Source organism: Aptenodytes forsteri, unplaced genomic scaffold (genome assembly GCF_000699145.1).
Source record: "Aptenodytes forsteri isolate BGI_AS27 unplaced genomic scaffold, ASM69914v1 Scaffold143, whole genome shotgun sequence".
Classification (NCBI taxonomy): domain Eukaryota; kingdom Metazoa; phylum Chordata; class Aves; order Sphenisciformes; family Spheniscidae; genus Aptenodytes; species Aptenodytes forsteri.
In genome coordinates, this window is record NW_008794951.1 from 2,073,721 (window position 1) to 2,088,931 (window position 15,211).

A 15,211-nucleotide genomic window follows, 5' to 3' on the forward strand; every position below is an offset into this window, starting at 1 on the left:
GAGTTTGACCATGCTCTTCCAGTTTGTCACTCACCGATTCTTCCGATGGCACTCTGTGCCATCACCCGGCTATTAACGAAAATAAGGGCTAGAGACAGAGCCCAGCATGTCTGCAATGTCACTGTGCAGTTCCATTTCTGTGCTGCTTTTTTCTTTGTGTTAAAATGATTGGAATTGATAAGATTTCAATTTAAACTTTTAAAACTTTTCTTGGTATATACAGTGACAGCATTTGTCACTACAAATGCTTTTAAGAATGTTTATATACAATAGTTCCAAGATATAAATGATCATTGTTTAAAATCTGTCAAGGGAAAAACCTTGCCACAACTAAATATATAACACTGACATTTGAAATCAGAGCAGACACGATTATTTGGCTTACACTTGTAGTGCTATCAGCTGCTTTCTGAGAGGAAGAAGGAGGAAACATTTCTGTGGCAGGTTAATTGCAGAATAACAAGCAAATTCTGTCTCTTGACACAAATTATTCTAAATAAATTCAAACTACATGGAACCTTTTTATAATGAAGCTATTCTTTTCACAGAACAACTTTAGTCTAAGTGGAAGTAGAATTGCAATTGGCATATTGTGATGTATTGAAACAATTCAGGACTTTCATTCCACTTCACGATAAGTGGTGTTCTACAATGCCCAGGTAGAGAAATCGTTCTGAGTGCGATGAAGGAGGTACTCCTGTCTTCCCAAAACAGCTTTTCTGGTTTCTTAGCAGTTGACTCATGAGAGTCAGGAAGGAAAAAAAAAAGTTTTAATCCTTGAAAGGCATTTTAGAACTAGGCAGATCTGCGTGGCCTGTAGGTCATGTGATATTGTATACTGCCGTCAGAGTGGGGTGCTTGCTCTTCTTCTTTCTCACCGTTATCTTTCTGGTGGCTCTTCTTACTGTAAGTGAAGGCCATTTTGCCATCACTACAAATGCCTGAATATCTCAAAGACTTTTGCTTGTATTTATTCAATGTGCCACTTTATCCTTTAATTCATCTCACTTGCAATATTTGAGTTTATAATAGATTTCAGAACTGAGCCAGTGGGAACCGGGAACGGATATGGCATGCTGCTTTTAAAGGCCTCAGCTGAAATCAGTCAAAAGATACGGACTTTTTTGTGTCATTGTTTGTCTGGTTTAGACCCGTTGCCCTACCATATGCAAAGCCACCGTTTCTGCAGTCCCCACCCCAAACAAATAAATGGTCTTGCAAGTAACTGCTAAAGAAGGAGGCAGCCAGATTGTGTGAGGTCTGTACTGGGTGATGAAATCCCATATTTGATCCAATTGATGAGTGATATTAGTATAGAAGTGATTAAATTTAGTATCGGTGCAAATTCTATTTGCAGTAGGAAATTGCTGTTTCACATTATGTATTTTTGTAATCCTACGCAGAGCTGTGTACCCTGGACTGTGGCAGCCATGGTGTCTGTTCAAGAGGGATCTGCCAGTGTGAAGAGGGCTGGGTGGGACCAACCTGCGAAGAACGTACCTGCCACTCTCACTGTGCTGAACACGGCCAGTGCAAGGACGGGAAGTGTGAGTGCAGCCCTGGATGGGAAGGGGACCACTGCACCATTGGTAAGGGCATTTTGTACCTCTAGAAATAAAATACATAAAATCTTAACCAGTTACACAAAGATCTGCCATAGCCGTCAGTCTGATTCAAGTCATTTTGGAAAAACAGAGACCCAGAATCAGGCCAGGTGAAAAAAGGTGCCTCTGCACTGCTGGTGCAGCCTGCTTGTCCCACAGAATAGCAACTCAGTGCAGGTTTCTGTTTAGAGGAAATAACATTGATGAATGATTTTTTTAAAAAACACACAAAAGAAAGATATCTCGGTCCTGACATATCTTTGGGTTGTGTTCATATGTGAACTGTGAGTTAGGAAGGAAAAAAATGTTTAAGAAATAGAAGGTGTGAAGGGATGAAGCTATTATTCAGCTTAAGTAATTCTTGCATTAAATTTCCTGCCTTCATGTCTGAGGATTTACATATTTTTATTATTACTAGAGGTGTTTTTTCTATCGCTGGCTTCTAACAATATTCCTAATAAGGTAAAGCTTTCAGATCTTTTTAGAAGTCATTACTCTACTATACAAATGTCACAGTTATCTTTTTAATGAAATACAACAGGTTTTTGCAAAGTCTAATAGTGTTTCTCCCTAAAATGTCCCAGAGCAAGATTATTCTTAAACATTTTAATTGTTTATAATAGCAGGGTATCTAATTTTCAGAGGTGAGCAGCGTGAGCTTTCATTCTTGCTTCTTGAAAAAAAGTAGAATGGTTTATCTTTCTCTTGATCATTTTAAGAGAATTAATTCACTGGCTCTAGAATTTACTGAATCAGATTTGCTAAATCAAGAATTAGGTTTGTGAAGGAGGAACGGCCTGATTTTGTAAAGATTGTCTAGAGCAAATCCAGAAAAGGACCAAAACAATTAAAAAGATAAACAGGGCTGCTCTTCACATTGTAGGCTCTGCCAGGTATGGCCCAAGCTGTCCTCTGCATGCTTGTCATCAAATGGAGAACAATCGCATACGCAATGTGTTTTGATCACAGTAGCGGGAATAGATCTGACTGCAGTAAGAGGGAGACACTTTATATCTAACCAACAGGTGGCAAGCCATAAGCAAATGGCGTCTGTATTTTCATTTGGGTACAGAAGTTCAATCCATCTCAGTTTTGTTCTTTTCTTTTTTAAGCTCACTACTTAGATGCTGTTCGAGGTAAGTTTTTTGTATCAGCTTTGTGAAAGAGTAATGAAAAGATACACAAGTATTGGGAATGGAGTGTTTTGTGTTACCTGTTCTGTCTGAGCTTCTGTACTGCTAAGTTGCCAGAATAGATAAAACACTTGTTTATGGAGATATATATACACACAGAGAGAGACTTACCGAAGAAAATGCAGTTTTTAACAAATAATGTGCTCATTTGCAAAGTTGTAGCAGTGTAAGCATGTTTCATGTGGCCATCTGATGTGCTGTGTTAGGCAAATCAGTTTTTTGCTCTCGCTTACCATTCCAAAGTAATGACAGAGCTGAGGACTTGCTCAAAAAACTTTGTGTTGATCCTGTCTTCCATGAGAACAATTTTTTTTTTTTCATTTGTGCTTGAAGTAAGTTTCTTTTGATAGAGACGTACGCCTTTTTAAAAGCTGTCTATGCTAGATGTGATATAGTTCTCTTCAAATCATTTGACACAAGAGTTAAATTTTATGTTGTTTTCTGTCTGGTGCTGTTCATTTGATTTCCATGCCTTGTCGCAGGTCCTGCTTATTCATGTCAGTGCAAGTACCTTCCGCGAGTTTGGCAGCAGTCCCTCACTCCTAGCCATGCTGTGCGGAGCGATGGTGCACATTGCCCCTTGCAAAAATGCTGCTAGCTGAAATATCAAACTAACCAATATTCCAGAAAGACCTGGGTGTTTATTTTGTATTTATTATTTTATTTCTTCAGAATTAGATAATAATAAAACCACGTAGGTATTCATTTGATTACATTTATAGTCTTAGAGGATAACCACACACAGAAGTAAAATATAATCATATACAAGAAATGAATTAACTCAGCAGGGCAGTGAATTGAAGTGGAAAAACATCCCTGTTACCCAGAACAGCTCTCACATCCTACCCTTTCCCCCAACTCCCCGAAACAGGCAAATAATTGGCTTTTATAGTATATCTGGTGTTTGCCAACCTCATGCTATTTTAGAGCAGCAGCTTCCAGAATTCCAATGTGAGAAAACAGTGCCACCCATCTCCAGCTCTTCCGAGCAAGAGGGGTCAGACTCTCCAATCTCCCTGTTTGCAGATATGATTGATAAACTCTGCCGGGGGTGAGAAGGAGCGAGATGATGTGCCTAGTGTAAAGCTGCCAGGAAATGTGCTGCATGCTGGGCTGTAAGTCACAACCTGACAGACCAGTCCTACAGATTCTCTGACTCTCTGGTCAGCTCCTCCAAAGTCCTTTTGGAGCATCCAGGGGTTGCCAAACACATATGCAGACTGAGGCCTCTTTCTTCCTCAGAAAAATTCTCTCTGGTGAACACACATGCAGACTGAGGCCTCTTCTTTCTTCCTCAGAAAAATTCTCTCTGGTGACACGTAAGTGTTGATGTTCACTATCAAGTACAGAAGGGCTTTCAGTTCCTCTATGTCCATGCTGGCAAAAAGAAAGGAGCCCTCTTAGAAGGGATGCCACTTGCAATGTTAAGCTTATTGCTGAGCTTTATCCATTGTCCTTTGGCTCCATGTGTGACACGGTGAGGATTTGACAAACGTCTGAGCTGGCACTGAACTAAACAAGCAGATGGACATGAGTATACACAGCCAAGAGACAATTCCTCTCTCACTCTTATAGGCAAGAGATCTAGCTGAGAATGTCCAAATTACTATTGATTCAGAGCTTACAAGTATATAGTCCAGAGGATGCTACAGTCATTGTTCCAGTTTTGATCTAGAATCAGAGCCACTAAAGGGCAAGTGTTTGTCATATTTGAATCGGCTATAGTATGAAGGAAGTGGAACTGGACGTTGGAAGAAAATGCTCCCTCATTTGCCTTCTGTGGAAAGAGTTGTAGCATAAATCATAGAATCATAGAATCATTAAGGTTGGAAAAGACCTCTAAGATCATCAAGTCCAACCATCGACCCAACACCACCATGCCCACTAAACCATGTCCCTAAGTGCCGCATCTACACGTCTTTTAAATACCTCCAGGGATGGGGACTCAACCACTTCCCTGGGCAGCCTGTTCCAATGTTTCACCACTCTTTCAGTAAAGAAATTTTTCCTCATGTCCAATCTAAACCTCCCCTGGCACAACTTGAGGCCATTTCCCCTCGTCCTATCGCTTGTTACTTGGGAGAAGAGACCGACCCCCACCTCGCTACAACCTCCTTTCAGGTAGTTGTAGAGAGCGATGAGGTCTCCCCTCAGCCTCCTTTTCTCCAGGCTAAACAACCCCAGTTCCCTCAGCCGCTCCTCATCAGACTTGTTCTCCAGACCCCTCACCAGCCAAATCAAATTGGCTTTTTCTCAGTCAGCTGAGTATTTATGAACAGAATAAAAAGGTCACCTCCACTCCCTGCAATGTGTAGGATTATGTCCACAAATGCCAGTTTGTCATCTAAACAATATTTTCCATGTATATCTTTGATATAAATGTTGATTATGTCTTACCTTCCTTTGTGATCTACAACTTATTTTTCAATAAGTAGAGAAAGAGATGGACACGGCAGACTGTTAAATATCTTCTTATAAGTTTACTCACTTTTTTCCTGCGCACAAAATGTTACACACTAAAAAATCTTCATTCCTCACTGAGAAGTGACTTTTGGGCAAGCAGAGGGAGGGACCAGGATGGGGATTTTTCCATATTTGGCCAAAAATATAAATGGCTTGCAAGGGAGCTGTGATCATTTGAAGGCAGCAAGTATAATACTATATGAAAGAATGTTAAAGAATAATTGCAACTGTAAAAGAGAAGACGACTCCTCTATGAAGGCTTCTTTTGTACATTTTCTTTTCTAGATGGCTGCCCAGGTCTCTGTTACGGAAATGGGAGGTGCACGCTTGATCAGAATGGATGGCACTGTGTTTGTCAAGTGGGCTGGAGTGGCTCGGGATGTAACATTGTCATGGAAATGGTGTGTGGAGATAACCTGGACAATGATGGAGGTATGATACATAATTCACGTCTCTCTGTTTGTTTGTCACATCCTTGATTATCATTTGAATCTATAGTTTTGGTGTATGTTTTCCTTTTTATCACAGAATGTCAATGTTTGTTTGCTCAAGGCAGTTGTTCTCCACTGACTTCATCTGAAGAAGTGCAGTGAGGGAACAGACCCTTGTGCTAGATGTTATGCAAAGCAGAAATTATGTATGTGCTGTGCCTATCATCCCAGTACTTGACTTTTTCCTTTCAAAAAAACCAAAACAAACAAACAAAAAAAACCCAAAAAAGTGTAACAATTAATTTCTTCTATCTCCTTTCCACTCTACCTCATAACATTGTCATCTATTTCAGAAAAGACAGCCAATAGATACCCAAATGAAAAAACCTGTGTGCCTGTCAAAATGCATCCAGAGTTTAGTCTTAAGTTAATACTAAATGAACACATTTGCAAGCAGAAAGCATACATTTAGAGATGCTTTTTTAGCATTAATCTCTTTCTTAATGTTCCACTGAGCCACAGCACAGTTCTTGCAATTATCTGGACCTACATTTGAACGATTGTTGAGTAAGCCAGCGTAGAAAGTATGCAGAAGTAATTTTTTGAAAGTACCATAAACAGAGCCCTGTACTAAAATAATCATTCGCTCTTCTCCACCAGTTGAACCAGGGCCTTTGGCACTGGGTGCTCCCTACCTCAGACCTCTGTAGTCTTGATTCGTTCTAAGGCTGTGTAAGTTTTAGGTTTGCTGGGAAAAACGTAGTTCTTTCATAAGTTAGTCTCTGCCTCCTTTCCAGTAGTTCATTCTAATACATGAGCTAGTGCATTTTTTTCAGGAAAAACATCCAGACTCTATTTCAAACTTAGCAGTGGGAGAAAAGCCACAACATTCCTCACTGATTGCTCTCAGAGTTAATTATTTTTCCTATCTATTTTAGGAATACTCATTTACTGGACAGTCAAGAAGGACTATTGCTTTCCTCTCCTTCACTTACTACCGTCCTTTACGGTGTGCTTGCCCCCGTACTCGGAGCTGTGCAGCTGTATCATTCAGACTGTGAATACATCTGCCCCAAGCGCAGTTACATTTTTTTCCTTAGCTTGTACGCGGAGATGTATTGAAATATATATTATCTTGTTGTGTCACACTCACAGACCATCTCAGTGTCTTGGGTGAGATCTCATACCCCGCTGTAGTGTCAAACCTTAGTATGATGACTGTCTATTTTCTTCTAGGTCATTGATAAATTAAGCCTGATTTAGGGCCAAGAACTGAGGTGACTGTGGGACCTCAATAGAAACATTCTGACTCAGTGATGATTCCTCATTTACAGATATATTTTGAGACCACCTGATTTTGTATCCTGTGGGCTCTAAGACCATGCTGTCCTTTGGCAAAGGCTTCCTCATTTCTGAACCCCATTCAAAATCGCCTTATTCCTCTCTTATCCTTCCTTTTCCACCTTATTTCCAAGACGTCTAACAACCGTCTCTCTGCCCACTCTCTGTGCTCTTCTACGCTGGTGCGTATCCCTTTCACACAAGGTCCCACAGCTGGCATCGCTGCCCCCCGCGTGCTTTCCCATCTGTCCGGTGCTCTCCCCTGCTGTCCGAGGCACTGATTCACTCGCCTGCACTCTTAAATCTGTCCACAAAAACCCTGTTTAGCCTGTAATGTATGTAAAGCATTTTCTGATACACTCTGTGAACTGGCTCTGTATAAACTGTCCTGTATTGTGATTTTGGGTGCTTTATATTCTGCAATAACGGTGAGTTATTGAAAGAGTTGGCAGTTTTAACTCTAAATCTCCTTGAATTTGTCAGTTTAAGGCAGACACTTAACACCATTTCACTGCAGGTTTTAAAAGTGATTTTCTTTTTCCTTTTTAACGACAACATAACATGGACTAGGACAGCTCTGTTGACATTACAATTAGAGATAAGTGCAGAGAGAAATATTTAATTAATCTGACTACTACAGATGGGCTAAATGTAATTAAGTTTCCTTCGCAATCAAATTTATATAAGAAAAGAAAATTACGTCTACATATTAAAACCACTTCTCTTTATATATGAAGTTCATAGGACCTGATTTGGCATAAGCCTAAATTAGAAAAACTCCCCTCAAGTCATTGGAGTTATACCAGTGTTACATTAATAGGAAATCAGAACTGATTCCTAGTGTTTCAGGGTTTGTATACATACACAACGGTAAAAACAGAAATTAGGAAGGAGACATGACTTTTCCTGTTTGCTGGGAGGTTGTGCCTTACACTATACACATGAGAATATTACGGTGGCATAACGAGTTGCCATCCATCAAGCTACATAACTGGATTAGGTTCATGAAGATGGAAGCTATTAACCTTTTCGCCTGCAGTTGCGGTGAGTTAAGAGCATGCACTCAGTTGGGTTACAGAAACTCAGCTGACAGGTAGTAACTTCCTCAGCCGTTAGGATGTGGTCACACTCAGTCAGTGACACATAGCCCAGGACATCATGCTCTAGACCTAATTTAGTGCCGTTGTATATTCCAAATCATGGTATTCTCACCTAGCAAAGGTCTTATTCATTCCAGTTGTGTTTAAATCAAAACATTTATATCTCAGACCTTAGGAGTTGTTTTGTGCTTCAAGTTCACTAGGAGGAAGTCACAACCAAAGAACAAAGCTGTAGTAAAGTTGAACAAGTATTATTTCAAACAAACTCTTATTTCAGGAGTTAGGCGGAGTGATAATTTTGTGTAGTTTCCAGTTGATTTATTATACGGTACTTTCAGAGACTGAAAAATTGAGATTTTTACTATACAAAAATACATACAAATATATGGTAGGAAAAAAAGGTGTTAGAAAATGAAGTTTTTTATTAGTTCCAACTGTAGGGATTGAATAATGTCATTTATTTGGCATGAGGAAGTGTTAATGATATTGTTTGGTCAGTAGTAACAGCACAAAAGCTTTGGGAGGGAGGAAATCTTGAATTCATTTTTTTTAAGGACTGGTATATTAGTATAAAGGTAAGCCACGAGCATATTCACAGGCATCCCGGTTCTGCAGACGCTGAAGCACCGAGTTCCCCATTAGTGCGGTTATCCATGGTGGTAAGGTTAAACCCATACAGAAGTATTTTCCTGAGCAGGGAGAGTACTATTTCTTTCAGAGCCCCGTTAGTATACACTGTACTTGTACCCTGACTGTACCATAACTGCCTTTGCCATTCCATCTCATAACTCTCTGTTAGCTTTTTCCTACTTGCAGACTTAAGGGCATGTTTACCTGTTCAAATATCACTACAAATATCATTGAAAAGGTCTTAGCATTATAACAGATGCATGGCAGCATGGTTTGCACTTGCTCTTGTGGAGTGCATCTGCAGTCTGTTAGCAGTGTGATGTCCATTAAATAATGCCAAGAAGTCAAGCAGATGTCCTTTGCAGTGGGGCCTTTCCCTCGCCGTGGCTTCCCTCAGCATCCCGTTATTCCCCATTTCTTACTCTCCTTCTTTCATTGTCATGACTGACATGATTTCATTTTCAGTTTATAAGATGACCATTCAGCTCATCTGAGCAGGTCATTTTCTCTTGTCCTGCCATTACTTTAGACTCATTTGGAAGCTTCGGTAGCTCCAGGAGATTGCTTGAAAGCTCTGCTGAGTTCCGCGCAGGCGAGTGCCTGCGTCCCAGGCGCAAGGAGGCAGAGCACGCTGCCGCAGCACTGGGACGCGCAGGGCGCTCGGCACCAGCTCACAGGTCACCCCCCCGCCCCCCCAAGCCACAATTTACCTGCTGTTCTGACACATATTCACATTGCTGCTGCACATGCAGGTCTTTGTTTTCAGCTGAAAGTTGCAGCCTGTCACTCCCATTAATTTCTTTGATACAGATCTCTCTTTTACATTTGCCTGGATCTCTTTTCATCGTTTTCTTTTTCTTTCATGAATCAATCTTGACTGTTTGTTTTTAAGGAAAATACTATTTACTACAAGCTTTGATTTCTCTTCCAAATATCCCTTCAGTCACTTCAGACAGTTATAGTAGCTTTCTCCAAGCTTTTCCAAGCACAAGAAAATATATGACTCAGCATAGCCTTGGGTTGATAACCAGTGCTGCTAAAATATTGATGTATTTCTGACCCATCCATTGGCATTTTAATAACCTATCCATCACAGAGATATTGAGTCCATGTATAAGTAATATGCTATTATTACACAATATAAATAATACTGATGGGAATGGTTTTCATTGTTGCTGAGCAGCGAGGGCTCCCCGGGGATACTTGCAGTTTCTGAAAATCATACCCTGATATATTTACATTCTCCCGTGTAATTTGGAAGGCCAAACACCACTGGTACTCACTGGGTAAAACACTCTGCAGCCTTTCCACAGGCACACTGGTGGGTTTCCAATGTCCTTACACAAACGCTGGTGTTCTCAGTTAACAGCCTCTCTGTCATATGCATGCTATGTATTACAGCTAAAATTTGAGAAGCAGTTTGAATTAATGCATACGAATAAGCAGTAGAGACTCATGACAGTTACTGCTGCTTAGTCTCTTCTGAAGTTACTCTTTGATTCAGTTTGCTTGGATTCCTGGCAAACCTATTTGGACTTAACTGAGCCTGCGGTGAAACAAGTCGGCACAGGCATTGTTTAATGCTTATTTGAAATCTGTAAAAGAAAGCAAGCAAATGTAAGTTCAAGACTCCTGTGGATTTTTTTTTTCACAAACAACAATAGTATTGAACAATTGATCATGCAGGTGTACCGAAAAGCTCAAATCCTTCAAGTATCGAGCGTCATGGTGTTGAGCTTTTTAGGTTGTCCTGCATAAGGAGTTCAGAGAACAAAATCTGCTTACTGCAAGGAGAAATTTAAAGCCCGTTTTTTACTTTCTGTAAAGATGTTCTGGACATAGTTCTCACAGCTCCATCGCTGGCTTGCGCTCACTGGGATCAGTACAGAGGGAGTGGGAGAGCACTTACGCCTCTGGGTTGCTCCGCAGCAGTGAAAATGAAGGTCATTGGTATTACTTATACCAAGTACAGTATGTTGCTTAGAGATGGATTTGATTTTCATGTGACTGAGCGAGTACATTTATTAGTATGTGTGTTTGTGAGTATGCCTGCATACATGTACATGCATGCACCATATAAGCATATACACCACTTCTTGTAGTATTCTGGGTTTGGCATTAACCATAAAACTTCAAACCTATTGTAGTTAACATTAGTAGCATCTTCTCCATGTGTGACAAAAGCTTGAAGGAGTAAGAACTCTGCTCTTTTAATGAACTTTAAAGAAGAATAGCAATTTTAAGTATTATTGCTAACTATTTACGTTTTGCTTGCTAAAACCTAATGATAGCGGATGGTTTATTAAAATTACTAACCCAGTAACATGGGAGGTAGACTCTGATTGAATTTGTTGTTTTCGTAGCCAGTTAATAATGCGTCTTGGTGGTTTAATAGAAAAGAAGCCGCTGTGAAAGTTATTGCATGCTGGGGAAGCCAGCGCTGCCGAAATTAGAACCGCTTTGTTCTTTGCTTCCCTTACCAGTGACCCCACCCAGTGCCTCTTTAATGTCCTCGGGTGTTCCGCTACCTGGACAATTTGTACTAATTGTGAACACAGATCCATTTTCAGCAACATGAGTTAGTGTGATATTCCCATATTTGCAGTCATGAATTGCAATTAATTCAAGGGTAGATGAGAAGACTAGAAAAGCCAGGATTTGAAAAAGTAGATGGCATAGACCTGTTCATATCAGGCCCAAAATATGTGACTTGTTCCATGTTCTTGCTGTTAGCTTATAGCTGACAAAATGCCTTTTTCTTTTCCAATTGTTATTTTATTTTATTGAGAATATCGATAATATGCAGTGTATGGAAAGCTCAAATACAAAACATATGAAATACAATCACTGTACAGCATTTGCCCAAACATGGATATTTTGTTTGATGGAAAACATTGTGTGATTCTTTTGACACAAACTCCTGACACGATAAATATTAATATCATTCCTTATAGAAAGCTTCCTGAAAGGATCCCTTCCTCAGCAAGAAAATGGGAAAATCTTGTTCTAATTCTGTGACCTGCGGCAATGCAGAGAGGAGTGGTGTGACTGAAAACAGAGCAACTTGTTTTGGCATGCTCTGCCCTTTCTTTGAGGTTGTTTAAATTAGTTAAGAGTGCTATGAAGTGCTTTTAATCCTCAAGTCGATCTTTGTGAATTCTATTTTAGCAGTAATATTAAAAATATTTTGTCTAATTTACTTACATAAACAAAAATCCCAGTTCAACATTATCCCTTGCATACAAAACAAGGTACCTGGAAGATGGGAAACCATCATCTCAGACTCATTAAAACGTGCATCACTTTATTATATAATCTGTAGTGCATCGTGAAGGTGCCTGACTGCCTTTTATATAAAATAAATTTTAAAATGCTAATAGCAAACCAAAATCATTTACACCTCTGTAATACATTCTAGTCTGCACCTATGCTGTGATGCACTTTGTGATAATTGACAGTAAAAACTTCACTATACAGGCTCCTCTGCTGTATGAATTACAGTTTTTGCTGTTTGTAGTAGTTCGTTCATACCCCTGACTGCTGTCTCCTGAGATTTAAAAGAAACCCTGGTGTTTTCTTAACACGGTGAGTTTTTTAATAGTTGGTTCCTGATATAAAAACTTAACTAAAAAATGTGACCATTGGTTGAGAGTTGACTAATGTATTTGCAGCATTTTCAAGTGAATGAGTTTGATGTTATAGTTTATAAACAAGATTATTTTTTTTTCTGGGTTATTCTCCTGGATTAAAAATCTCATTTCAAATAGGATTGGCTTGTTGAAAATGTTATCCTCACATGCACTTACTGATATGATTTGCATTATCATAAACTGCCTCCATATGTAACTTGTGATTCTGTACCAGTTTGTTTTACCTGGTTCATTTTAATGGGTATCATGCTGAATTACAGTAGTTTCTTTTGGGGGGGTAGATTTGGGGTTTTTTTCTTTTTTCTTTTAAATGGTCTAAGTTAAAACCAAAGTCTTTATTCAGCCTGGAGAGGAGAAGGCTTCAGGGAGACCTTACTGCGGCCTTTCAATACTTAAAGGGGGCTTATAAGAAAGGTGGGGACAAACTTTTTAGCAGGGCCTGTTGCGACAGGACAAGGGGGAATGGCTTTAAACTAAAAGAGGGTAAATTCAGACTAGATCTAAGGAAGATATTTTTTACGCTGAGGGTGGTGAAGCACCGGCACAGGTTGCCCAGAGAGGTGGTGGATGCCCCATCCCTGGAAACATTCAAGGTCAGGTTGGACGGGGCTCTGAGCAACCTGATCTAGTGGAAGATGTCCCTGCCCACGGCAGGGGAGTTGGACTAGATGACCTTTAGAGGTCCCTTCCAACCCAAACTATTCTATGGGTCTATGATTCTTGAATGAGCCTGAAGTGGAACAAAGATTTTATTTTGGCTTAAGAGTTCCCTATTTGCCCTGAAATAGGTGTTTTATTATTTTACTTCAGCACAAAGTGTGAAAAATATTTTTCAGTTTTATCCAAGTTGATTTCTTTTCTAAATTTTGTTTGATTGTTTGGAAAAAAAGCTAGAAGTTGCATTATTCAGGCAATTCTAGTTAATAATTCTTAAATACATACACCCAGTGGCCTGAGCCAAGTATGTGGTGTTAAGAGTCCATAGAAGAGCTGGTGCTGCTGCACCTCCTGCCTCACTGCCCATCGAGTGTCTTCGCTGAGACTAACATCTTTCTTCTGTTTCATTCTGCACAGTTGAGAGGGGGGATTGAAATAAATTGTCACCTAATCAATGAAAAGACTAAAAAAATGGAAAAAAAAATAGATACAGCAGGAGAGAGAGAGAAGCCAAGCATGATAATCGGTAACCTAGAAGACTCCTACTTTGGATTAACATTTATATTTTAGTTAGCAATTTCTTCCTCTGATGACTTTGTAGCCTTTGTTCCCAAGGCCGTAAGCTGTTCCTGGTGTAGCCAGCACTTCGTACGTTCATGATGCTGTTAGGACAAATACCATTCTCACCACGGGTTATTCAGATAAGCTTCTGGGACTTCACACCCCTACTAATGGGAAAACCACCCTTTTGTAGCCCTGAGAGCCTGGAGAGGCAAATGAAACGAGGTGCAAGTAATTCAAACCAAAATAACTCCATTAGTCGAACCTGGAAGAGTTTATAAGATAGTCACTTTGCTGACAAGTAAACTGCAAAGAAAAGATGAAAATTGAGTCTGACTGGAAGATGGACAACAGCTTTCCCTTTACTTGGTTTCTTTTTGCATACAGCATGAATGCACAGTGTTTGTTGCCAGGCACGTAAGCTGTTGACCGAAGCGGAGAAGAATGAGGACTCTATTAGAGAAAGCAAAGTATTTAATTGTTATTTTTATAGCTATTTCTTTTCTAAGCAAATCTTCATATTCTACTATTTCTGTGGCTTTTCACTTTTACTTCTTACATAAATGAGAGAATCAGGTCAGCTCAGTTCCCACATCTAATGGCTTGTTGACAAGGAAGAAATTAATCAGAATAGCTACTGTGGAATAAATTACTCCAAAATAGCTTCCCCATGGATACTGTTATTCTGAAATAAGTGTGCCTTTTCTCTGATTAGTACTTATTCTGCCAGACCAATGATTGTCAGGTTTCCCAGGTAGACAGCAGTCAGTTTGTAGAAATTAGTACCTTCCAGAAAGTACCTTGACTCCTTGAACAAGACTTGTCACTGCCATAACCATTCCACCGGCAGGGGCCAGCCCTGAACGGCTACGCCTAACCACATCAGAGCCCTTTGCAGGGATCTTCACCAGTATAAAGCACAAGCAAGAGATTTCAATTTCTTTATCACCTTTTTAAGTCTAGTAGAATTCTTTAATGTTTGCAGTCTTGGAGAATCTACTAGTAATTTGATTCTTTTCAGTTCTCTTATTAAGAAGATAGAGAGTTTTCATTCCTTGGACAAAAAAGAGGAAACAATAAGAGGAGATATTTTTTCCTTGCAGTTCCAAGCCTGTTCTTCAGGTTTCAACCCAAAAAGCTCTTCTGTTTTTTCATCAGAACACAATGAAAACCCCTCTGGTTCATATCGTGAACTCCTCCATCCACTTCCCGTGTGGTTTTGTTTAGACTGGAGGCCCCTTATTGTTTCAGCTTACTGATTTCCTAGTGGATTTCAATAGCCTTCTAGGTTTTCCTGAATATAAAGTGACTGCTACACTCAAAGTCAATAAAAACTCAATGTTGCCCTGTGAAGTTCTCCCCCTGCTGGCAAATGCCTGTTGTCTCCAGGACTGGGGGAATGTGGAAAGAACTTAAAAGTATGCACTGACCTGTAGCTATGCCAGCTTTGCTGGATCCGAGAGTCTTAGATTATTGTTGCTAGCTATCTACAGTTGCCCTTGGCTCATCATCACAAAAACTAGCCTGCTCTATCTGATTTCCCAGCTGCAGTAGGATAGATTTGTTAATATTTTTTGCTTA

At 39.9% G+C, this 15,211-nt stretch overlaps 1 protein-coding gene across 2 annotated transcripts in view; it reads left to right on the forward strand.

The window, feature by feature from the left end:
- The window catches only part of TENM1 (teneurin transmembrane protein 1), a 254,601-nt gene that overhangs the window by 152,187 nt on the left and 87,203 nt on the right, over positions 1-15,211 (forward strand). The window contains exons 11-13 of one of the 2 annotated variants that reach the window (XM_009275367.1): positions 1,404-1,589; positions 2,717-2,740; positions 5,546-5,692. In XM_009275367.1, the coding sequence (XP_009273642.1) occupies positions 1,404-1,589; positions 2,717-2,740; positions 5,546-5,692 (357 nt within the window). The remainder of the gene's footprint in view (positions 1-1,403; positions 1,590-2,716; positions 2,741-5,545; positions 5,693-15,211) is intronic. The other variant, XM_019471028.1, reaches the window with a different exon arrangement.